Genomic DNA, 27,694 nt, shown 5'->3' with positions numbered 1-27,694 from the left:
ATTTGGCCGATTCGGTTCCAAGGGTTCGGAACCGAACCCATCAGTGATGAGTGGAAGATGATCAACAACTCAAATGGAACGTTATGGTAAGACATAACTTCTTTATTTCATTATAGAGTATGAGAAGGTCTGTCCATTTGAAATTCTTGAATTCAGAATTATTGACTGCAGATGTTTCAGAGATTTGAAAGAGAAGGTTACAAGGTTATGGTCAGATTAAACCAGTGATGGAGAAGCTAGAGGGTGGCACATGTAGTGGCTATATTAGTTTGCACCATTTCAAGAATATTATGTTTTTCAAATGGTTTATTAAATAATCTGTTCAGGGAATTTTTATTTATTGTTTATTAAGCATAAGAATCTCTGAGCATACCTGACTTTGGAGGTATTTGGAGGTATGTGTGCTCCAGTTTATTGAGAGTTAGTTGAAACTTCCATTTTAAAGGCAGGTGTGGTAATAGGTAGTTCCTCAAGTACTTTAAGGATCTTGTATGGTAACTGGGGACATAGAGCATGTCCTATAGCATGCCATAAGTTGATAGTTTGTCTTCTTCAAAGTAAGTTGGAGTTCAAGGCATTCGCTTTATGGATCTGTGGAAATGTCTTTATTGTTGATTTGCTCCTTGACCAATTTGAAAATGCCATAACAGTTTCCATTAGGCCCGACTGGTTGGTAGACACAATACCGAAGTATGACGAGGGTGCTATCTTTTCATTAAAACCAAGTCTTAGTAACTGCACAACATGTATGTGCTCACTTTGCAGGATCGCCTCAAGAGCTAAGACCTGTGGCACTGAGAAAAGACACCTTAATATGGTCTGATTTAGGGTTGGAAATGAATGCTGCTGAGTACTCAACCAAATTCTATCTTCTACTAGCTTGCAGCAGCTTTCATCAGGACATGTTTTCAGGGACTTCATCTATATCATTTCCTGGGCCAGTGCAGCTATTATTTTATAAGCAGCAAAGCTGGATGGTAGTGTAAAGCACTTGGTAGCATGCAGTAAGGGTATTAGTAAAACCGTCTTAAACAACATGATTAGTGCACATACAAAATTATTCACACCTCTCATACCCACAACTAAAGATTTTTTTAAAACAGAAAAAGGTGAAGACTAGTGGAGATGTGGATCGACTAGCAAATACAATACCAGATAGTAAAGCCATGGAATATGAGTTCCAGAATCCTGCTGAAGTGAACAGAGACCCTAAGCTCAGGTTAGTATTGTGTGTGTTGGAGAAACATGTCCAGCAAAAGCAGGAGACAATGCATTAGTGTCAGCTCAGGTAACAAGGTAAAATAGCCTCAGACTGCAACCACAATCTCAGAGAACCAGGAAAAATAATTAAACTGGAAACATTTCCCAGCAGACAGACTCATTACAGAAAAGGAGATGCTAAATTAGAACAGAATATGTCCACAGACTTGAATGACCAAAGACAGATGGGTGATTGCGAGTAAATCAGGTTTTAGGCATAGTAGCTTTCTTGAATTCCAAAGGATTGGCACTGCCACAAGCAGCTTCATATTATCTAAATCCAGGCGCTAAGTCATTAACAAGAGTGAGGAGATGCCTCTCGTATATCATAAATGACTCACTTTGACACAGATGGTCTTGGATGCTATTAATCCAGATCAGAAAGAAAGACTCCAATATTTAGCATATGAATTTGTTTGGATAAAGTGGTTTGTGAATATTTGTTTTAACATAAGTGTTTAATTTGGGGACATAATGATGTCTTTGTAATAGAAGTGGAGAATAATTCAACAGGGGAAAATGGCAAATATATATTCAAAGTCTTCTGGACACACTACAAATATGTTCCATTGTGTTCTGCAGGGTTCACTCTTTGGCTTTATGGTATATTATACACAGTGCATTTGTCCACTTTTAGAGGTAAGGTAGTAGTAAAATGTGCTGGTAATAAGAAATTGTCTAGTATTATTGAAAGCCTGGCTTATAATGAAAGACCACAAAAGGGTGGTCTAAAGTTACTGGTATCTTTGTTAATAATAATAAATAATAACCTCTAAGTGCCAAGGAAGAAGCCCTGGCTTTTATGCAGACCACTTGGGTTTGAATGGTAGACCTGGTCTCTGAAGAGTTGGCTATAGGGTATGGTTCAGTAGAGGTTCCTCTCTCCTGTCCTGGGGGATTGGAGTAAGATTTCCATAATAAGTTTGAGATACCATACTGCATCTCCTGCAGTTTAAAAAATTACGTATGAAATTTCTGTCCCTTCTCCAGTCTCCAAACTGCATTGATCTTTGACTTAACATATGTAAGCAGCTGGGGTGTGGTTGGGTGCAGAGGTCTTGCCCTTGAAAGAATCCCTTTAGTGTGTAATAGCCAGTTTCAAAGTTTACTGTTTTTAACTGCTATTTTCACTTAAATTTTCAAAGTTGCAGGACTCCTCTGTCTGGAGTCTTGAACATGTAATATGTTGTCAGGCAGAGATTTGTGGTTGGATCTGTTGTGAAAGTGAAGTGCTATAGATCTGCTACAGAAAAGTTTGGAGACATACTGACAGACCATATACAAGGATTCTGCTTTGAAGTAATTTCTTGCTCTTATTGGTGTGGGACTGGGGGTAAGGTATAAAATGAAGAATAAAAAATAAACTTCCATTGCTCTTTGGATAGTATAGTGTAGTACCAGGTCATCTCAATCTGTTCTCGCCTCACTTCCCTACATTGTTAAAGAACAATGACTAGAAACCAGTTCTGTCAAGGTGTAAATGCTTTTTCTGTAACAAACATTCTAACAAAAAATGAGGTAGAGGTGTTATGATAGGGATTAAAGATAGTTATGAAACCTGTGATTATTACATGTTCAGTGATAACACCAATACTATATATAGACTATGTAACTGTGACAATAAAGACAACCCTGGAGTATATAACAGTTGTTGAGTGTAAAGACCACCAATGTCAAGCAGTGATGGCCTAGAGGAATTCATACTTTTCTTGCGTGAAACACAAGAGAGAAGAATAATAGTGGCTGGGAACTTGATTTAACAGAAACAGGCTGGAATAGTATTGATTCAACAGCATTTATTAAGGATAATATTCACAACGTATTTTCAGGAACAACAATTGCTTCAGACTGTAAAAAAAAAACTTCCAGGGAATGGAACATGCTAGATATTATTTGTATTTCTTAAGACATTATTGACACCTCATGTCAAGTTTTACCACCGTTTGGGGTTATAAAGTTCATTTGTGCTACATGATTTTGCCAGATTGAAATCTAAACCAATGCACAGAAGGTTAATAACTAGATTATAAGGAAGCAAACCAGTCACTGTTAAACTAATGAGATTGATGTATTCAATGTTAAAACTGCAGAAGAAATGTGGGAAGTTTTAAAAAAGAAAGTGTTAGAATGCAAAAAAAAAATTTTATCATTAGGATCTAGACATACAACGTCAGGAGAGTATATATCCAAAAGAACAAGACACTTGATTAATGTGAGAGACAAAAAGATATTAGTAATGGTAAAGATATCTAACTGCAACTTTGAAAACTGAAATAAACCTGCTGGATGAACAACTTAAGCATAGTATAGAACAAGATCAAGAAAAATTGAGGCATTATATTAAAAAAAAAAAAAAAAAACTATGCAAATTGGATCCAAGCATTTCACAGGGAGAAGACTGAATTAGTAATAATGACCTGGGGACACTTAAGCAAGAACTTACAGTACCGTTATCTGTTATTTACTATTTAGTATAAATATGGGGAGAGTCCTTAGTACTGAAAACATGCAATTATTAAACCTGTCTTTAAGGGAAAGTGGAATAGGACAAACCCAGAGTCATGCTGATGCTTTAGTCTGCTTTCATGTTGTGGAAAAATAATGGAGAAGGTAATATTGGATTGCTTATTGTCAACTTGGAAATGTTGGGACTTGAAACCAAATATCAACATGCATATGTTGAAAGTAGATCTGTTTCTACATGTAACATGAAGTTCTATAACAATATAATAGCTACGAATGAAAAAAATGTGCTTTAATGTAATTTGTATAGATTTAACTTCAAAATTTGACAGGTTCATACACAAAACACTGATCAATAAATTGGAACAACCAGGTATTGGTGTACTCTTGATAAGATGGATAGCTGCACAGCTTACAAATAGGACATGGCAGGTATCGTACAGCAGCTGGACAGATGAAATTTTTGTTTACAGTTAGGGTGCCCCCAGGGTTGCCAGATTTCCGACTGGCCAGGTAGAGACAAAGTGAAGACTAATAAAAGGTCTTTTACTGTAAAAAAAAAAAAAAAAAAAAGCCTTCCACGTTAGGTCTTTAATGCGGAATATCACAGTTCCGCATTAAATAAAAGCAGCTCTGTGTTTATTTTTTGTTTGATTGGCCCGGGCCATTCAAAAATAAATAAACATGGAGCTACTTCTGTTTAGTGCGAAACATCGCAGTTCCGCATTCAACAGAAGTAGAACAACTGCGATGTTCCACATTAAACACAAGAAGCTACGTGTTTAGAGATTTTTGATTGGCCAGTATGCCGGTATACGGGCCAATCAAAAAAAAAAACAAACAAACTGGAGGCTGCCCAGGATTTAAACCGGCAGTGCAGGACTCTGGATCAGGCTGCTGATCTCGGGACAGTCCCGCCCAAATAGGGACGTCTGGCAACCCTGGGTGACCCACAGGGCTCTGTCCTAGATCCATACTTGTTTAGATTGTATCTTTCAGCTCTGTTTTTTTTTAATCTGAGGTGTTCTAAACTATGCATGCAGATGACTTGAAATTGGGTAAACTGATTACATGTGTTGCAGATATGGCATACCTGCAAAAGAACTTTACTAAATTGTCCATTTAGACACAGGAAAATAATATGCTGATAAAACTAAGCATATCAGATTTGGGAGATATAACCTGAAAATTGAATACTTACTACAGAACACAATGATTGAAATTGTGGATTCATTTAAGGACCTGGGTATATGAGTATATTTGTGTTTTTCTAATCACATCAACAATTGGTTAATGATAGTTGTTGAACTATAGGACATACAAACAGGTTTATAAAGTCTAGGAAGTTGTTTGTTAATTACATTATACCCAATATTAAGCATAGAGTAACAATGCAAAAATATAAAAAAACAAGTATTTATAAACTGGAAAGAGTACAGCGGGAATACAGCAAGGTTATCCTAAGATATGAAAATGTAAGTTTTTATGAAAGACTGAAATATCTGAACTTGTACAGTGTCTCGTATAGATATTTAAGAGGAAACTTTATTCAGGTATATAGGGCATTTAGAGACAACTACCTCTGGGAATGTTTAGGGTTATCAGAAAGTAGTAGACAGTCATCAGACAACCTATGTATCAGATTCTGTAGGAATGAGAAGTGTACTGATTGGTTCTCTGAGAGAGCAGCTGATGCATGGAATAGACTACCAAATTACATTAAAGCAAGTGCTAGTTTAGATATTTTTATGAATAGCCTGGACACTTATTATGGGAACAAGTGTTTGGTATATTGGCAGGCTAGAAGGGCATTAATAGCCATGCCTGAAATATTTGTATGTACTTATGTATGTATGTGCATATCATAATCTAGTTAAGAGGATAAGCTGGTCAAGTGCTGGAGGGAGGGTTTTACTTTATATTTCATTGAGTGGTCAAGTGGACGTCTGTGTCATAGCAAACTAAAGAGAGTAATGAGACCAATCATAAATAAATGAATAATAACAAAGTCAGATAAAAAAATAGATACCCAGCCTCAATATGTTTGGAAAGAAGTCATACTGATAAATGAAACCCGTACGCATGTGGGTGACATTAATAGTTTGCAGGTTAAACTTGTTCACATATTGAACTAGATTGTAAATGTGCATCCTTGTACAATATGCATGGGATGAAGTCAAGAAGACATTTGGACTATAGGCAAGAGATTGCCTTCCCAATCAGGGATTGTTATCAGAGAACAGGCAAAGAGAAACAGGTAGGGAGTCATAAGTGAAAGACATGCTCTGGTACAATTTTATCAAATCTAGAACAAAAGCTGCTGTTAAGAAGGAATAATTAATAGTGCATATAAAATATTGCAGGACAGCTATAAGAATCGATCAGAGGAAGAGAAATGTTTGGAAAAGGAATTTACAAGGGCTAAGTGGGAGAGGACATATGTCTGGCTTCCAAATATGCAACAAAGACTAGTACGTTTAGTATTTTTGCTTGGAAGTGTTTGCATTGGTATTTTTATACCCCAAACAAGACTTCAAAGACTCTTTCCTTAGGTAGGTAACAAATGTTGTAGTTCTGATGGTGAAGAAAGAGTTAACTGGCGATATGGTTTTGAGAGTATAATCAGTTGGCAGATTTAACAAATTCCCTACAGAGTACTCTGTCAGAAATATTTGGAGAGCAAATGGCTGTAACTAAGGAAATTATTCTTTTGAGCTGGGACACATGGTATGAATTGTCTAAACACAGTAAGGCCTTGTTAAGTTTAATTCTGTTGGCTGCCAAAAAAAAAACAATCGTTAGAAAATGGAAATCAGAATATAAACTGACCATATTTGAAGAATTGAATACTGTAAAAGAAATAAAAGAACTGAATGGGGATCTTTACAAAAGGGAGGAAGCAAATTACATAGAAATAAATGGAATTTGTGTTAATAATAATAATAATACCTGCAGAAAAATGTTGAGGAGGAGGAAGAGTGAAGTTTAGAAGAAGGCAGGAATTGCCTTGGCTTTATATAATGTTGGACTGAGACAGTTGAAGAAATCTTCTAATGTAAAATATATGTAAATGGAAGACAACGTTTATATAGATTGTTTTCTTGTCTGTTAATGTATTTGTGCCCATTTCTTTTTCATGTGTGCCTGTATCTTAAGTGATATTTTAACAAATATTTTTAAAAATATATACATCCATTATTGTACAAAACAGCTATTAGACTAGCAAATAATACTTAAAAGGTAACTAAAAGTTATTTAAAGCCAGCAACAGACCTAATGAGAAACTGCTCCATGGCTGGTCTATGCTGTAACTGAGCCAGTGTCTTTTTCAGTGAGAACAACTTAGCATCATAGGAAGACTAATATAATATGATACTTTCTCTAATTTTAAAGCTAACCGTAAGATTAATTATTCAAATGTAGCAAGCAGTTGCAATAGTTTGTACCCAGCACAGAGACCTACAGTGCTTAGTTTTTATTAAAAAAAATAAACATACGTTTTTTTAAAACTGTAGCAAACTGCTTGCTACAGTTTAAAGCACTCAGGAAGTGCTGTGGCACACATGACTGACCACAAATGCTATACCTAACAGCTAAAAGTGATCAGAATCGGTCCTGGATGGCAGATCGTGCCCCCAGACATTTTGCTCCCGGGGCAGTTGCTCCTTTCACCCATCCCTAGCTATACTTCCCAGTTTAATTCTTGCATCCAGTTCGTCATATATCCTCCTATTTATTTATCAAGGAGTGCAAAAGCTTCCATTGCCATACTCATAAAATCCCAGTTTACTGTATCGAATGCTTTCTCTGCATTAAGACCCACCAACACCAGCAGTATTTTCTTACATTCTGCTTCCCCTGGATAATCATTGTTAAATTAATACTGTCAGATGTCTGTCTTCCCTTCAGAAAACCACATTGAACCATGTCTATATCAATTTTGGCAGCACCTATGCCATTCTTTCAGCTAGTATAGACATAAACACTTTATAATTGTTGTTTAAAATTGCAGTGGGTCTGTATGAGGCTGGGTCTAATGGGTGTTTACCCTCTTTGGGGATTACAGCCATCACAACTTTCTTCCAAGATGGAGTATGAATTTATATTAAGATGCAGGAAGGAAAGTGCAAGAGAGTGCTCAGAAACGGTATATGATTCTTGGTGTGATCTCCTTTTTAGGAAGCTGCACATTTTGATTGCTGGTTAAGCAGACTTTAAGTGGTGGCAGGTGTTAAACCGGAGTGACATTTTAAGCCAACAGGTGATTTTATTTACCAAATCCATGTACTTGTTAAATATATTGGAATTTGATTGATATTGAATTTGTCATGTGGGGATACCTATACTGAGTGTAACAATTTTGTGCGGTTATGATTTAGGAAATCTTAGGAAAATGCATTCAGGTTAACATCTTTCTTGTGAACCTTCTAGGAGTGATTGGAATCGCCTATATTCCATGGCCCTTTTTGTTGAACATATTCTCCTGGAAAGTGTGAAAATGAGCCGGCAACTTAAGGACATGGTAGTGAAGTTCACTGAACTGATTGGCAAGGTAATCTGTTATGCTCTGTTTAAAGAGTTCATGTTTAAAAGAACAAAATGTTTCAGCAGTTGATTATTTTCATGCCGTTTCCATCACTAGATTAAATGTTTATGCTCTTGTATCTGGCTGTATTGCACACGGGGGAAGGCTCTGAGCTTTGTCTTGTACAACAGACTGCTCATCATTCTCTACTTGTATGCCATGCGGCCCTGAACTACAATCGTAACCTCACAAGTTCTTTTGTTCATTCATAAATACTCATGCTTAGTGAGCCTCAACTGTTTGCTGCCTTCATTGACTTGGACATCTTCGATTAAATGATTTGTCATGCAGCACCTACCCCTTCTCTTATATAATTGACCTGTCCAGATCGATCAATATCAGTCACACGCTATCTTCCTGTAAGAAGGAATTATACAGTTGGATGGTTAATTATAAATTCATCCCAGGTATGACTATCGTTCCTAGAAAAAGGAGGTAAGGTCTAAAGGTGAGTACTTGCAAGGCGCAAGTGGCCACATGGTTTTGTTACTTTCCATATATTGGGGTTGAAACTATTAATCCATTTTTTTTTTTTTGCTGCAGTTAGGCATACAGTATGTATTATTAAATACACCAGACACCAACTGGAATATATTTTCATTACTTGTGCACATCCATCCTTGATGTTTTGCATGGGGCATGCCTTAGTTATGTAGTACAATAACCTTTTCAGAAATTGTATACAGGAGTCAGAATGGAGAAGAAATATTAAAACTGAAGACTGATAGCCATGTGGGAGCCAGTAGTGTGGTTCACAGTAAAGATAGCAATGTAAACAGGATGCAAGATTTTTCAAAGGCTGACCAATAGAGTTTGGCTTGAATGTGGTAGTTGGAAGCAACGTTAATGCTATCTTCATAGTAGGAAAAGTATGCATGTCTGAAAAAACCTTGTGTGTGTGTGTGCGTGTGTGTGTGTGTGTGTGTGCGTGTGTGTGTGTGTGTGTGTGTGTGTGTGTGTGTGTAGATATAGATTTATGTCTGTTTAAATATACATAAACACATATACACATGCAGCACATATGTATGCTATGGAGCCTGCAGTCCAAGACCTCTTGTATCTTTACAAATCAAATTATCCAGTGAACACTAGAACCAGAGATCTGAACTTGCTTTAACATATAAACAAATCACACTGGAGAGAGACAAATTTGTCATGCAACAACTACACCTTCTTTGGAACAAGCTTCCAGTTCAGATCAAGCAATGTAGCACACTATTTTCCTTTAAAAAGGAGGTAGACAATTGGATAGATATTCCCAAATTCACCCCTGGCATGATTAGCATGTGTCTCCTTGAAAAAATGAGATAAGGTCTGAGGGTGGTACTGGCAAAGAGAAATTGGTGAAATGGCCCAGCTGCTTTGTATTTTCTATAATTTCTGTGTACATTGTATGTGTCCAAATCACAGAAAAAAAAAAAAAAATTGTTGCAAAAATACAGACAGGCCGCCAAGGTGTCCAGAAACTCAGTAGTACATTTGTACCTGTTGCAAATTTGTACTTTTGTACCAAAGAAACGAGCCGATAATCCACTGGTTAAAAAACAAAATGTATTTCCACAAACAGAAAGCTGGTAAGCACTTTCGTCCTGAACCACAGAACTTCATCAGACATTGTCATGTCATAACAACACACACTACAGCCCCTACCCAACACTGTTAAACATAAACACTTACCTGAATCCATGAACACAGCGCAACACCAGAACTGCTAATTCAAAATCTCTGGCATTCGAGATTTTGAATTTCGCACTTCTAGGGTTGCGGTCCTCTGATCCTTCCATTTTATAAGCTCAAGATTCTGAAATTCGACATTTCAGTATTTCAAGCTTATAAAGTGCTCCTATATATATATATATATATATATATATATATATATATATATACATTGCTCTGCTGTGTGCCTTGAATGTCATGTCTTCATGTCATTGTACCATATAGTAGACATAGGGTGCACAGCGTTGTCATGCTGTGTGCCATCACTGATCTGAGCTTTCCCTGAGTACTGTGACTTCCGTAGGTGGGCCTTATTGTGCAGCTGAAATGAAAAGCTAACTGCAGTGGCACTTTGTTTTGTATTCATTTCACTCTAGAGTACACCAAACAGTAATTGATAGATGCAAATTTCTGTTTCAGAATCACACAGTCTATCAGTATTGTGGCTAAAACTCTTTTACTGCTTCTAACATCCATTACAGATAGCCCCTGAATCTAGTCACTTAGAATCTTCAGTTTTTAATTATTATTGTGTTAAGATTACTGTTACTACATTATAGTGTTCACCTTGTTCTTTCCTTTAAGTGTCTGGTAGGGGGTGCTGACTTAAAGACGATCAGACCGTTTGAAGCCGTGATTGATATCCTTTGCCAGTGCAAGAATGAAGCATCACAGCAGTTCTCCAGGTAATTTAATTTCAGGAATATCTATCAAACAGATGTCTGTTTATTTTAAAAGCAATGCAACAGTGCATGTGTACATTAAAATGTCTGACTTTTTGGGGTACATTGATTAAGGGAAACACTGAGTAACTGGAAGAAAAAAATTAAGAAATGCTATTTTGGTTCTTTAGCAGAAAACACAGAGAGTCTGGAACACAGATGTGATGCAGTACCTTTTAGTGGACCAACATAGGTTTTGCAATTACTTGAGATTCTGAACTGCCATGAGTCCTTATGTTACTGGTGTTAGACACAGTGCTTAAATATATATATATATATATATATATATATATATATATATAGATATAGATATAGATATAGATATATAGATAATCTTTTATTTCTAGTTGGCGAAAAAAAGACATTTGAAAAATGCCAGTGTGGACAAAAATGTGCAGCTTGGAGGTTTCCTGTGACTTTTATAACTCAGAGACAGACTCGCTGAGTGTGCATGTGTGTGCGTGCGAGAGAGAGAGAGAGAGAAATATGTATGAACTTGAAACTGTAGAAGACAGGTCATGCCATGCAATAAAAATCAAAGTTTTGCATGTTACATTAATGTCAAATTTCATTTAATACAGCAGATAATGGCTCAGAGAGGGAGAGAGAGATAGAGAGACTTGACTGCTGTGACATTTAATGCATTTGCTCTTTCACCTACTGTTGCTAGACTGCTTGCTTTAGGAACTTTGAAGTAGTATAGCAACTGCTTCATACCAACAGAAAATCACTTACTTCATCATTTGCCAATACTTGCTGTGATAGGTTTAAATACTTTCTGGAGTTTTATGCTAATTTTTCACAAACTGCACGTCAGTAATCTTAACACTACATTGCAACCACCTAATTAATATTAGACCCACATTAATTTAAGTTGTTAGGAAGCCATTACCTAAGCCAACAAGGTCTGCAAACTCATCAATAGGCAGTAACCTTCATTTAGCAATAGCACAGGAGGATGTATTTACAATGGGGAAAGCCATTGTGACCCCCCCCCTCCCCAGATTCTCCCCATGCAGGACAGGGGGGGGGTTATTTTATATCCTTTGTTGACCAGGTTAGTCCCTTGAGACTAGTGAACTCTTTTCAGGGGAGAGCAGAGGTGGTATTTTTGTTACTAGGGGAAATTTGGCCAGGGCATTGGGGATTCCCTCTCACTCTTTTCTTTTGCATACACCTAAGCTGCCACCAAGTGAAGCAGATGAGACCGTCATTTAACCTCTTATGTAAAGGGTGACACACACACAGGGGTGTGGCACCCCGCTAATGCTGCACTTCATTGTCAGCATTGTAATAATCTGGAATGGGAATAGAACTCACAGCCTTCTAGTCTTTCAGCATCAAAGGTGTTTGGTACCAGTTGTGACATTTACATTACAGGTCGATAAGTGAAAAATGTCTTCCTTGTCAGAATGCAGGTGAGGACAAAAGAAAACCTTGTGGCTGCATGATTGCCCCCACCCCCAGATGGCGCTCTCAGTAATGGAGTGGGCAGATCCCTGCCACTAGTGAGCAAATAGTTCAACAAGCCTCCGATTCATGCTAACATGTGCATCTTCACTTTCACCTTAGCACACTATTAAGTTGAGTTATCCTAACTCCAGGCCTGATCCCATAAGAACTCCTGAGGCTGAAACCACACATTATAGTGTGTAATAGGTGTCTCTATAGTTAGGTACACTGATGGATGTGGAAGTGGTCATGGTCATTTGCCTCTAAGGACCAGACTAGGGATGCAATCAGAGCCCTTACAATGCTTCAGTTCAGGTCTGAGTACATTTTCATTGTTGTGTATGCCATGGTGAATGACTTTAGATGATGTAATCTGGGGAAATGCAGTGAGATATAACTGAGCTTTATATGTATGTGTTTGAGGCAGGTAAAACTATTGTCTTGAGCTGTATATTACTTTCTTCAAGAAAGATGTCTTAATTTCAAATCGAAATAACTGATTTTTACATCGTGCTTATAACTGATGTCAATGTGTATCAGCATGAGAAGCTGTGACTGACAGGCCAGCTTGTTTTGCCAGGACTAGCCTTCACCTCTTCCCTTAGGGCTTCTCCATATTGGCTACAACCTTTTTCAGCTACCATAGTGCTCGTCTTAGGCAAAGTTAATTTGTTAGACATTCTAACCTAGCAAATTCAAATCTGGTTTACGTTAAGATGGTGGTGTTGAAAGCTAGAAGTATGAATAATAAATTACATGATTTAAAAATAAGTAACCTGATTTGGAGGCTTTCCTGACACTCAGGCACTTTCAGGCATGTATAGTTATGAAAAACTAGGTTACACTGTTCTGTGGTAGCATTTCCAGTATAACAGGTGCAGTGATTATCACTGTTTCAGAACATCAGCTTGTTGGGGGCTGGGGAGTGTCTGCATTCATCTTGTCAGATATCAACTTGTGTGTATACTTCAAGATTCTGAATTTGAAAACTGTAGCATTTTGGTCACATTTGATATAACTGATTTCCACATTATTTCCAACTGTTAATCCCCTCCATATTCAGTTGAGGACCACCTCAGGTACATTGATATGTTGAATTCCATCCCTGTTAGGCTTACTACCTTAAGTGTGTGTGACTTTAATTATCCATCGCTACCAGTTTATATACCTATAATTTTATAGATTACAGCTCTCCGGGGTAGATTACTCAAGTTTCCACCAGAGGGGAAATTTGCTGCCTCTGTCTGTAAACCTGTTAATGTTATCCTTCTTTGATCAAATCTGACCCCTGACTTTTACCTTTGCCCTCAAAATCAGTACCAAATTGCTCACATATTTAGCAGCATTCAGTATCAACTCCAGAACCAACCTTGAATCCCTACACAGAGGAATTAAGAATTTCAGAGTTCTTTGTCCTCTGCAGAATGCATCTCTAAAGCCTCCATTTACCAATACATTTTACAGCTATCTCAACTAGTGTAAAGTTAAGTCAGTACCTGTTTGGCATAGGTATGGTGAGAAATTCCAGAGTGAACCCCAGTGGGGATAACTCCCAAATAAACTTTATAATTGGATTCATAGGTATTGCTAGGCATCTGGAACAGGAGAATATTGAGGGACCCTAGCCTATTTTCCCAATTGCCTTAGAGCACTGATTGATTAAGTTGTATACTCAGAGTTGCACACGAGGCAAATGAATGCTGAGAGAATCAATTCCTGCACTACAGGAAACATCTTTTTACAGTTCACAGCCTTAATCCTCTATACTAACTCTCAGGAGGAGAAAAATCATATGGTTCGTATAGGCAGATCTGTAAAGGTCTTAAACGCATCATTAAGAAGAGTAAGGCTGAATATGAAGTGAAGATAGCTAAATCTTTAAAGGGTAATCACAAGGCTGTTTTCAGTTATATAAGGGTATAAGAAAAATATCCAGTACTTTAGAAAATTCACAGTAAACAACACTATTTATTCTGCTACCAAAGTGATAGAAATTTTTTGGCTGACAAATAGCTGTAGTTTTCCCCTCCCTCACATGCCAGTATTCCTTCCTTGAAACATTTTAACTCTGATCCTCCCATTATCACTGTGGACCAGATCCTGGAAGCTGTTATCAAAGCCAAAAATAACAGTGTAATGGGTCTGGACAGTGTGCCATAGTGCCTTGTTGGTAGCATAAAGTGCATTGTTACTGAACCTCTCCCTAAGAATTTATTCTCAGCATGTCTTCAAGACACACACTTGAGCTCTGGAGAACAGCAACTGTTGTGGGACTACATGAGGACAGTGATATAATTGACTTGGGTAATTATTATCTCATTAACCTTACTAGTATTATATGTAAAGTCATGGAGTGCATGCTAGTTTCATTAACAGTTAAATTGGTAACATACCAACACGGGAAACTAAATTAGTCAGTACGGTTTCATAAAGAGGTAGGTCTTGTTTAATTTGGTTGACTTTTTGTGGCTGTGACTGAAGCCATTGATGGGGTCATTCTGTTGATGTTCCTTATCTTGACCTTCCCAAGATGTTTGATACAACTCGCAATTAAAGCATTGTTTGTTCGTTTTTTTTCCTTTTTTTAAACACCTTTATTGAATTATCACTTGTGACATAGGCAAATTTACATTTATATAAAAGTAGACAAAAAAAAAAAATCACCGAGTAAACTTTCAGACGTAAAATATAAGTGTAGCAACAATCAAACAAACAGACGCATGGCAACCATAAAAAACTTTAATAAACAGATGTGAGTAGGTAACCACTTTCACCACTACAAGTGGCTTCTTCAGACCATATAACTCACAAAAGCAGAAACAAACATTTAAATAGATGATGTCAGCTACTCTTTTTAAATAAACCTATAAAAACATAGCAATCACATTATTAAATTCATTCAGTACTAGACCTGTGCCTTCCTTCATTACCAGCCTGTAGTGGTGAAAGTGCTTACCTACTCACATCTGTTTATTAAAGTTTTTATGGCTGCCGTGCATCTGACTTTCGTTCGTTTGGTTGTTGCTACATTTATATAAAAGTAATCAAACTGTATTAACAAGTCCACATTTACAAACATACTTCACATATATCGCTTATATATAACTAACATTACATATATTATTCAATTCCTGATCTTCTTTAAACAGGAGACATTTTTATTAAATCATCACTTATGACATAAGCAATCGTACATTTATCCTAGTTACAAGCATTTTCATCACAGACTATACTGACAAACACCCAGTTGCCAACATTATACAACACTTATCTACCAAATCATTTTCAGTCAAACATTACATAGCTCATTTAATTCCTGCCTTCTTTTAAACCTCATTCCTCCCCTGTATGTATTGTTCCCACAATTCCTTTTTTTCCTATGTAATTTGCTCCTACCCTTTACTAAAGATCTCAGTTCCAGTTGTTTTATCTCTGTTACTATATTCACTACTTCTAGTAAAGTTGGTTTAGATTTTGATTTCCATTTTCTAGTAATTGTTTTTTGGCAGTCACAATAATTAGACTCAGCAAGGCCTAATCATGTCTAGGCAATTCTGATTCTGTATCATAGCTCAGAAAAATCATCTCCCTCGTCACACAATTCTGCCCACCCAGCATTTCTGACAGTGTAGTCTGGAGAGAATCCTTAAAGTCGCCAACTCACTGCACTCCCAGAAAATATATTCCTAATTACCTCTTTCTTCCCCATCACACCTCCAACATTTGCTGTCTACCTGAGGAAAAATTCTCTGGATTCTACTTATCTATGTAAACATTTCCAAGCAAAAATCCTAAATATTCTAGATTTTGTTGCATATTTGGGAGACATACATATATCCTGCCATTGTTTCTGTATAAATTGTTTATCCAGCCTCTCTTTTCAATCCTTTCTAACCTCCTCTGGTTGATTCTTGTAGTTATCATGCAATATTTTATATGATCTACTAATAATTCCTTTTTTAATGGCAGCTTCTGTTCTAGATTCTGCTAAAAACTCTACCAGTGCTGGTCTTTTGTTTAGGACCCCACCCTGTTTCTTTCTCATTGTGTATACGCTGGTATCAATCCTTGATAGGGAAGGCAATCTCGAACCTGCAATCCACATAAATTCTTGGCGTCTTCCTATTCTATTATCTTTCCCTGTCTAGTTATTTGCTCCCAGTACCTTGGTTCCTTTGTCAGTTTTCTCCAATAAAGTCCAGCCCCCCCTGCCTATTATCTGTATCCCTAATAGCAGTCATCCCTATTGGCAGAATCTCCTTTCTCCATTTCTGTATTGGCTTAGTTCTTAGAATACTTTCTGCTTCATTTTGAATGTAATATTCTATATGATTATTGTTATTCTCCTTAAAGGTCTGCATCCAAAAACCCAGTCTCGCATTTTTTTCGTTAGCTTGCCCCTGCTTTATCATCATCCCTTTCCACTTTGAATTGTAATTTTCTGCTTGTATTATGTATAGGAGCCTTAACTGTGTAGCTCTGAAATATTGCTTAAAATTGAGTAATCCCAGTCCACCATGTTCTACTGGAAGAATACGCTTATCTCACTTGACTGTTGCCGTCTTTCCCTCCCAGAGAAAGTCCTTCATCTCTTTATTAATTGCTATCCACAACTTCTCCTCTAAGTTGATAAAAATATGCCTGAACTGTGTATAAGATTGAAGGACTAAAAACATTTTGAATGCTTGTATCTTAATATCCATCGCCGTATAACAGAACTTTCATTTTTCTCAGTTTTTACCAGAATAATTTTTATTCCGTACTCCTAACAACTTCATTTCCTCATGCCCCCATAAGTATTGATATTGCTGAAACAATTCATGTGTGGGTATAGAATTTACTGCTGCTGCCTTTGTTTTAGCTTCATTGACTTTGTTTCCAAAAAGATGTGAAACTGTCTCAAAATGGTCTACAGCAATGTAATGTCTCATTCTCGTTTTGTCAGGTATAAAATAATATCATCTGCAGATAGAGCCAACTTTTCTTGGCTACCATACCAATTATTTCCTTGAATTTCTGAGTCCCTTATTTTCTTTTGCCAGTGGTTCTAAATATAATGCAAATAACAAAGGAGAAAGAGGGCACCCCCTGCCTGGTTCCTCTGCTCAAGCTGAAATTATCAGAAGTCCCCACCCACTTTTATTTTCGCCTTCGATCCTTCATATATCTTCCTAATTAACATTATAATTTTATCAGGAAATGCAAATGCTTCTATTACCCTGTTCATAAAGTCCCAGCTCACTCTGTTAAATGCTTTCTCTGCATTGAGCCACCAACAACAGTGATATTTTCTTACATTCTGCTTCCCTCTGAATTGTCAGTGTTCTGTTAATTTTGTCAAATGTTTGACTCCCCGCTTCAAAAAACACATTGGTCCATATCTATTAACTTTGGAATTACTTTTCCCATTTATTTAGCCATTATAGACATAAACACTTTATAATCATGGTTTAGTATTGAAATGGGCCTGTATGAAGCTGGATCTGATGGATTCTTATACCCTGTTTAGGGATTACAGCTATTACTGCTTTCTTGTAGGATATTGGTACTTCTCCTCCTCTTAAAATACTGTTAAACAAAACCTTCCAGATCTTTATCAGTTTTTCCCTCCTAGCTTCCAAACTTCCATAGGAATACCATCTATTCCTAGGTACTTTCATGTAGATTGGTTGTACATCACCATTTTTATCTCATCTCCTCCTATCCTAACTATTAGTAATTGCACCTCATCTGCCTCTAATCCTGGCATATTTAATTCTTCCATAAACATTTTCAGTCTGAATCTTGTCTTGATTTCCATGTTTCTGTGTTTTATACAGACTTTTATAGAATTTCCAAAATATTTCTAATACATCTACAGGACCTCTTGTTACTTTCTTTGTTATAGGCTTCCTAAGCTTGGCAACAGCTCTTTCTACTTTCTCTTGCCTGAGTCGTTTTGCTAAAAGTTTTTGTGCTCTAGAGTTATTATCAAAAAACAGTTGCGTAGCAGCAATCTTTTAAACTCATGCACATTATCAAGGTAATCCCTTATGTTATGTGTAGCATTCTGCAGTTAATCCTCCTCTTGTTTTGTGAGATTCCCTCTATTCTGCAATACTTTATCATTTGTCAGCCCCTCTAAATAATTCTTGTTACATCTTAACCATAACTCCCTTGCTTTTATTTGTACCCTATTTTTAAACTCCACCTTAATTTTATCCCATCCCCTAGTTGTATTTTCTGAAGAAATTTCTATCATCTCTAATAATTCCTGAATAATCTGCACTACTCATTCCTCTCTTTTCATCAAGTAGTTGGGAAAGTGCCAGTGTCTCCTTTTTATTTCTATTACACTGTTTTTAATTTAGTCATTATTGGCGCATGATCTGAAATAGTTATTTGGTGCATATCAAGACCATCAGTTAAATGTGCATGTTCCTGAGAAATGTAAATTCTGTCTAGCCTAGCCCACTTTTTATATCTTGGGGAATAATATGTAAATTCACTCTGAACTCCTGTTACTGAATTTGCATCTTCCATGCCAATTATTTTCATACATTTCTTCTAAAATCTACTCTCCTTTGTTATACTTTCCCTTCTGGGCCCCCCCCAGACACATCTTCACTGCTGCAAATCAAATTCCAATCCCCACCTATAAGTAATATTCTTTGCTGAAAACTGATAATTTCTCCCAGACTTTTCTTGAAGCTCATTTATAGCAGCCTCTTAGTGCTACAAATCTACCAGCAGTATCTTTTTATCTTCTTCTATCACTATTGGAGTCCCTCTTGCAATTAATACAAGTACTCCTCTTTTCCTTTGTTCCAGATGTTCTGCTAAATAACCCTCACTTTCTTAAAACTTGTTAGTAGATCAGTCTAAGGGCCTTAATCTGGTTATTTCCCCATGTAAGAATAAGAAAAAACGCACATTAATTTCTTTTTTGTCATGCTGTTTTGATCAGGTTTTGCTACAACTACTTTTTACATTACAGTGCCTACATTTGTTAAAACTGAAAAAGAAAGAGAGAAGGGAGAAAGTAAAAAAAATCCAGCAGTACCAATTTACATCCTCATTAACTGTGAAACCTTTACTTTGTAGCATGCAAAGAAAACCATGCACCATAAAAGTAGTGCATTTAACAAAAAAAAATGTCTTTACTTACAGTTACATTTTTCCCTTCTGTTCTCCTTCCCTAAGTATATTTCTAAACATTAATGACATGAAGTAAGGCATATGCTTTATAGTCCCCACAAGTCCAACAGATTCTAAAAAAGTCCAATATTTCCAGATTTTCTTGTTCTGTCACATTTAACAACTATACTTATTGCATTGTAATCCCACATTAACCTACTGGTTTTATTGATGTTCATCTCCATCTCTCTTATTCTCTGCTTAATTTCTAACGTACTCTTGATTCTTCTTGTCAACTCTCGTGCTCCCTTCCTTCTATCCGACATTTTCCATTGAAACATTGGAAAAGGTTTCACAGGTACGTTCTCTTTGTGGTTTTTATTACTAGAAGATGAAGAAGCAGAATCTCCTCCCATTTCACAGCTCACTTTTTGTTCGAAAAACTTTTGTATTTCTTCCTTAACATGTATTTCATCAAAAATTATTTTGTCCCTCCAGGGAAGAATATTTTGAAGATAACTGGATACAGCAGTTTGAATCTCACACCTGTGTCTTGACATTTCCTGAACTGTGGAATAAATTTACTCCTCTTCTTCCTGGTGCTCAATGAGTAATCATTCTCCACAAACACTCTGCTGTCTCCCACATTTAGTACTTTCTCCTTCTACCACAGTTTTGTCAGAATCCACTCCCTCTGCTGGTAGGATTGTATCTGTATTATTAATTGCTTTCTCATAGCCAGATTTGGAGCATTCACATGATGTGCTCTTTCAACTAACAACTCTTGCTGTGGAACACCAGTCCAGTTGCTTATTTATGCTTTAATAAAATGAATGTAGTGTGTTCCTTCCAGCTACTCTGGTACAGCTGAAAATCTCAGGTTTTCCCTACGTGCTCTAACCTCTTAATTATGTTATTTTTTTCAAACATCTCTTCTTCAGCAGCTTCATATTCAGCCAGCCTTTTCTTCATTTTGACCTCTGATTTTTGCAGCTTTATCACCTCATCTGAAAATTTGTTTAAAGCAATTTCTATTTTTTTTCTAGCCTTTTGTTGTTTGAGTTGATGTAATCCATCAATGTTTCATTTATTTTAACATGGTCTGTGTGGGGTCTATATCATATATTTGAAATTCCAAAATAACGAACGCCATAAGGTCGAACATGGAATTTCGAAATATGATATTGAACACTCAGAATAGCAAATTTTTTTCCCAGGGAAAACAATTTGCTGTTCCGAGAAACATACACACAACACAAGCACACCAAAATAAATAAACCACACACACATACACTAAACAAAACCCTACTTTTAACCCCACACTAAACCATACATACGTTCATTCGTATCTATCCACTAACCTTAACCCGCACCCTAACCCTAAGGTCCATAACCATCGCACGCTTACCCGTACGAAACTATACACAAACTAATTAAAACACACACATACACTTGACAAAACCCTACTTCTAATCCTACACTAAACCATACATACATTCCTACCTATCCACTTACCTTAACCTGCACGCTAGCCCTAAGGTCCATAACTATTGCACCACAGTGGAGGAAATAGCAAAGCCACGGAATGGCCCACTGAAATCTTGCCCTAGGTAAGAATTCGATGTTCTGGGGCTTCACTATTTTCATCCTTTGATGTAGTTGGTTCGATATTATAACATTCAAAGTTTTGCAACTTCGATGTTATAATATAGACCCTCTGTGTGCAGTTGTCTTATATCTTCCTGTAGGTTACTGGAAGTGATGTCTGGAGATTGTACTGCTTTATGCTGAACAGCTGCCGAACTCTTCCCAGTCAGTGTTTTTTTCTTATCCTTTGTAGCTGATTTTCTTTTGGGTCCTCTGTATTTCTGTTTTTCCTGGCATCTAGGCAGTACACTTACAAGCCAGTTGCTGAAATTTACCTATAAACACAAACGTCTACTGACCTTTTCTGCTAAGTCTGTTTTCAGTCTGGGAGAACTAGAAGTTAGCTGTTACTCAGTGTGTAACCATCTTGGAAGTCCCAATTAAACCATTATTGATAAATATACCAGATTCAGTTTTAACCTTTGTATTGATAAGTGGAGTGGTACTTTGTGGTCATAGCTTGAGACTTTGTAGTAATATCTCATCTAAGAGATTATTTAATAGTGGAGTCCCTCAGGGTTCTGTGCTGAAATCCTTTTTTCCTTGGCATCATCTTCTCTGATGTGAAGACATATATCTGAAGTTTGTGGTTGACCAAGTTTGCAGATGACTAATTATGTGCCATTATTGATTCATCTACAGGCACTTATTTTCTCCAAGAAGGTGTGGATAAAATCAGCTTCTGATGTTTTGACCATAGAATTACACTTAATGCAAAAAAATATAGTATAGTCACGTTTGGGAAATAACTCTCTTGCACTGATTATGTGATAAATTGAAGCATTGCTTAAAGTCAGTACAGTCTTTAGAATTGTATGCATTTTCATTGACAATGAACAGTCATTGGTCATCATGTATCAGTTACAGAAAAAATACTTTTTTCAGTTAATGATCAAAGGTACATCATCAACATGCAAATAAAGTTGTCTCCCTGCATTCTTCACTTATTAGGCTAATCATTTAGTATAACACTCTATTTGGTATGTATCTTACTAAACATACATCCCACCTTGAAAGACATCAGTGTTTCCTAAGCAAGTAAATCAAGGGAATAAGGAGTCTTAGTTATCTAGATTAAAGTGTCTCATTTTTATCCATCTTGTGTAGATTCCCTTGTGGACAATATCTGTTTTGCCTTTCAGATTATGAAAGACACAGTATTACAGTAGATTTTCACAACCTCATTAACACTAATGTTAGGAACACTCCTAAATTTCCGTTTGTATCACAGCATAAATGGGACTTATTGGAGAGAGAGTTTACCCAAAGGAATTCCCTACCTGTGGAACAAAATCCTTGCTTGTTAAATTGTATAACACCATAGGCTCATTCAGGTTATGGCTTGATGATTGGATGGATTACAAAATTTACACCATCAATTAGTAGAGTTGCCATTATCGAGAGGGGAGGTAAAACTGTTGGCTATACTTTGCACAGTGCATGGGTAGGCTATATGCAGTTATTCAGAACCCCTGCCTAGTACTAACCTATGAAACTATTACATATCCAACATGAGTTGTAGGAATTAGACTTTTGAAAATGGATCTTTGCTAAGTAGGAAGTGATTTTATAATTTTACATAATATGGGCTACCATTGTTAAGTGATTTCATAAGATTTGCTATACTGCATTGTTGTGGTTATACAGTTACCACGCACTTCAAAGTTTTAAATACTGTTAATGTATAAATTGCAAATGAAATGCTTTTCTGTTTCTATTAGTGTATTTGACTAAAATTCAGTAAACTTTAATTATTAAAAAAAATGTTTGCACTGTAGAAGCATTTCTGCATGCCTGGATAAAATAGAATGAATAGATGATAAAGTAAAATTGAGGACACTCCAGCTGACTTAGTATTGTTGATCTGTTTATGTGACAGACATTCCTTCTCTCAGGCTATTTAATTTATGTTGCACTGATGAAGCAGTATTTGAGTTTCATTTTTCATGAAGTCTTTGCATGAATTCTTAAACTTTGCCCTGTTTTTGTTGTTTTGTAGAGATAGGTGTTGGTGTGATAGTGCTGATATTCTTTAATATCGCACAATTCTGATGCTGAAGTATCAAACCAATCAAATGTGACGTTACTGTGAAAATGCAAAGCTGTATTTCAAGTCATATTATGTTTTTCTTTATGTCCTGCAGATATGGTCTGAAAGAATGCCCTATATGTCTTGGAGATCCAGAAAATCCATCCTGCCTGCCTTGTGAGCACATCTACTGCATGAAATGCATACAGTCCTGGCTGGCACCAGGACAAATGAATTGCCCATTTTGTAAAACTGATTTACCTGACAACTATGAATTGACGGGGTCTGAGGAGCTCAGGTACGAGGATGTCTAGTTATGCACTTTAACTTGTGCACGTTTTTTTTTTTTTTCTGAGATAGTGAAAAATAGCCTTTGGTATAGATAGGGTTGCCACCATTCTCTATGGCAAAAACCGTACCAAAAACTACAACCCTGTCTCTTTCTGTTCATTTCCATGTCCACTTCACCCACTTTCCCAACCATTTTATGACATCATCACATACATCATTAAGAGATAGGATGCTTTATTTTTCCCCTTTTCTAGGAAGTCCAAGCATTGTATTAGTGATGCTTTTCAATTAAAAATTTCACCCAAGTCTGTGTGTTTACAAACTCTGGCATTATGTTTGTACAGATAAACAAATTACTGCTGTTTGTATAGTGCTTTCTAGACTACCGGACCATCATTCTGATTACTGGGTAGTCTGGAAAATTCCAGATAGGCGGCAACACTACCTATAGGGGTGTCTGTTTTTTAATTTTTCAAAATCTTTTGGGTTTCTAATACCATAATGAGAATGGACCCCATTCCTAAGTCGGAGTATGATTAAAGTTCATGAAATTAGTATTGTTTCAGTTTTTGATGTCAGCCAAAAGTGCTCTTCGCAGCACCCGCAAAGTGCCCAGTAATGATTCCTCCTGCAATTCGTACAGATTGACATGTATTGGTAGCATATCTAAATGCAATTGCAGATTCTTTTTTTAGAAGACCTGTTGCTCCTACTACTATTGGAACTATCTGGGTATCTTTCTTCCACATTGCTCTCGTTTCACCTAACTATAGGTGTTGCTGTGATAGTGCTGTTGAATAATTATATCTAGAATTCTTGTCACTGTGGTACAATTCATAGGTTAGCATGCAAAAGGTTTGCTGGTTGATGAGGAAATACATTTCTTGACATTCTTAATCTTCTGCCCTTTTGTGGCAAAAAAATCATGCCATAAACCAGCTCTGTTGTTAAAATGCAATACCAAACAAATAATGTTACTTAGAGATAAAGCATGGTATTTATAGATAAAAAATACCTACTTCCTCAATCTACAAATATACAGAACCCTAACAAATCAGGCTAAAAGGAAACGTTCCATTAGATAATTCAAATTACAACTGAAATTTATTATCCAGTTGTAAAAAAATATCCAAGCATTTCTGAAACTCTGTAAATGAATTACCTGTGCCTTGAAGACCAAGCCAACCTAACCAATTGCCAAGTTAAACATATTAACATGGCTTGTAAATTAAAGTCTCAACTTTAGTAATTCTGCCGCTTCTTTAATTAAACAAAAAGATACAGTATCTAAAAACAAACATACCTACTTGTTGAAAAAAGTTAAAGCATCATCAAGTTGTTGTTAGTTGATGGGTGTCCATTTGCAATTTAATATCAAATTGTTAGGTAGTTTTTCTGTGAAACTGTGCTTATTTCTAACCCATTGAATGTATTTAGATTGTGTGTGTGTGTGTATATATATATATATATATATATATATATATATATATATATATATATATTTAGGTTCATAGGTGTGTACTAGGCTACTGGCCCTGGAGCCTTTGTAAGCCTAACCCATAGGATTAACCTGGCATCATGCCACCCAACCTTAGTTCCCAGTGCCTCTGTCGAATAGAGCCACTGGAGTGATCCCGGGGTGAATTTTCTATTTCCCATCCACTCATCAAGATTTCTCTGGAAGAGGGCCAGTGAGGTGCTCTGTTTGACATGTATGGGAAGTCTGTTCTGTAGCATGGGCAGTCTCTGGGGTAGGAACCTGTCCCTCCAGCATGTTCTGTTGATTGTGGTAGACTTTGAGGTCTCTGGAGCGTTTGGTGCAGAGGGATTGGGATTTCTTTAGATGTAGCATTTTTAACAGAGCTGGGTCAGACATGGCTTTGTAAGTCAAGCAGAGATTGCCTCTAAGTAAGTGATATGAGAGAGAATAATTGGAGTTTTATGAGTCTGTCCATGTAGGGCAAGTGTTTAAGGCCTGCAGGTGTCTAGTGAGGTACATGCCAAATGGGGCATTGTACACAATGACTGGCCTAATGATGGGAAGAGTAGAGGGAGACAATGGCCTCTTTCTTCCTGGATGCAAAACCCTTAGTAATGAGATGTGCCACATAGAGGGGACTTTCTGACCACAGTGGCAATGTGGTGGTCAAAACAGAGGTTGCTGTCAACCTGTGTTCCCAGATCTCTTATAACGTGTCCGGTGTTCAGTGGACTACCATTGATGATGTAATTCATGGGAAACGGGTTTTTCCCAAAGGGGATGACGACACAATTTTTGGCATTGAGCTTAAGGCCATAAGTTTGACACAAGTCGTTAGTCTCAGTGAGGCCTTTCTGTAGGATGTCAACATCACTTGGGGAGTTAATAATACCTCCCAACATCTGTGAACTTTGTCAGCCAGAGTCCCTTTGTGTTGGCCTGGACTTCAGAGAAATAGATACCAAACAGGAGAAGACCCAGGACCCAAACCCTGTGGTACTCCACTTGTGACTGGTTGGTAGTCTGACTTAGAGTTGATGTCTAGCTTAGTAAGTTTTTCTATGATTCCTGAGTTGGGAATGGTATCAAAGGCCTTGGCCAGATCAAGGTAGGCTGTATGGAACCACCTTGCCTTCATCCAGCTCTCTTGGTGACTGACTCAAAGAAGTCGGTTGACCAGGACCAGGCATGATCTACCCTTCACAAAAACCAAACTGGTGTGGGATGGAGTTTGGAGATATCCTTGTCCTCCCTTGTCCATGAGACCATAGCTGTTAGCCATAGCTTAGAGACTCAGACTCATCAGGTTAATGGGTGTTGGTCTGTAATCACTCCTCCTTTGTGGAGAAGGATGACTGTAGCAGTGCACCATTTCGTAGGGACAAAGCTGGAGGTGAGGCTGTGATTGAACAGGGCACACAGGTGAGGTGCCAGTTCACTCTGTAGTTCATGTAGAACACAGCCAGGGGATATTGTCAGGTCCCATAGAAACTGTATTCTTGGCCTTGGGCAGTGCTGGTTTAACTTGTGCAGCAGTAATATTGGGTGCCTGGCAATCTACTGGTATTGTGATTGGTCCTTTGGGGGGGGGGGTAAAGTTAGCACTGAATCTGTTGGCCAGTATATTGGCAATATCTGTTGGCTCGATATAGGAGGTACTATTGTGCAGTAGCTCAGAGCAAATCTGGATATTGCCGTGGGGATTCTTTACATAACAATAGAGGGCCTTGTGGTTGTCTTTACTATCTGTTGCAATTCTGTTTTCATAGCTAGCTTTATAGGATTTGATGAGGGATCTAACTTTTTGTTGAGGCTGATAAGGGAGTTTTTCCAGTCTTGGGACTTCACCTTATTACACATCAGTTTCCTCCTTCTGTTGTAGAGTTTGTTTATGGCATGGGACCAGGGAATTGGCTTCCTTTTTTGGAGGAGAGTGTCTTGGTTCTGCTGGGTATGGCGAGATCCATGCATTTTGTGTATGTGTTCGTACAGTGCATTGGTGTATGATTCAGCGGTCATTCAACTATTCCACATTTGCATGGGTGCTGTGAAGTTAGTCACCTCTGTTTTTAGGAGCCCAAAGTTAGCTTTGGAGAAGTGTATTGTAACCTGAAGGCAGAGTCTTCATTAGTTATTTTTAGTTTAAGCCAAGTCTTAGTTATTTTTGCACGTGCTTCTGAACTCTAGGGGGCAGATTTTAAGACCTGGAATATGACTGAGTGGTGAGGTCTACAGTACATTTGTTGTTTAATTATAGAAGCTTGTCCTATATTAGATTGTACATCTCTGCTGCATAGTATCTTCATAATCCTTTTTTTTTTTTACTCTTAATAAATTTTTCTAGTAATTTAGCTTATTTTTTTTCTGATTCGTTCAAAGTGTTGAAGACGGGCAAAGTTTAGGCAGTTTGATGTCTGATGGGTAAATGTATTTGCTTGTATTTGTATAACAGAATAATTATGTGTTGTGTATAGTTTAAGTTGCAGGGCTAGCCACCCGGCAGTGTAAACCTTGGCTCAGGGTGATTGTCACTGCTGAAATGACACCCAAGGGGTTGAGGATGGCTGGATGGGTGTAGTTTAAGTGGACAGTAACAGTTTGTTGATTTCTCTAGTGTTGGATTTGCACTAAAAATAGATTGAGAACATAGATCGAGAACATGTTTTATATACATGTATGTATGTATATCTGTGTGTGTGTGTGTGTGTGTGTGTATGTATGTGTGTGTGTGTGTGTGTATATATATATATATATATATATATATATATAATGTGTGTGTGTGTAGTTTGAGTAACAGTAGTTTTATTCTGTCTTGGTTGTTATCCTTTAACACTGGTTTGATAGTGGTAATGCAGTGTAGAATATTGTGAGTGTTAACATTCTGTCCTTCATTTATCACAAGACTTACCTTATCTGTTTGAAGAGAGTGAGTT

At 37.1% G+C, this 27,694-nt stretch overlaps 1 protein-coding gene across 1 annotated transcript in view; it reads left to right on the top strand.

Annotated features, from left to right (window-relative positions):
* The window catches only part of RNF213 (ring finger protein 213), a gene marked incomplete in the record, with an annotated part of 2,890,576 nt that overhangs the window by 2,078,693 nt on the left and 784,189 nt on the right, over positions 1–27,694 (top strand). Inside the window, 3 exon segments of the mRNA XM_044069632.1 lie at positions 8,155–8,275; positions 10,610–10,710; positions 23,106–23,288. Of these exon segments, the coding sequence (XP_043925567.1) occupies positions 8,155–8,275; positions 10,610–10,710; positions 23,106–23,288 (405 nt within the window).

This window comes from Protopterus annectens, chromosome 4.part0 (genome assembly GCF_019279795.1).
Source record: "Protopterus annectens isolate FY-2018-M chromosome 4.part0, PAN1.0, whole genome shotgun sequence".
Classification (NCBI taxonomy): Eukaryota; Metazoa; Chordata; order Ceratodontiformes; family Protopteridae; genus Protopterus; species Protopterus annectens.
The sequence above is the reverse complement of the archived record's forward strand: the minus strand, read 5'-3'. Positions and strand labels throughout refer to the sequence as shown.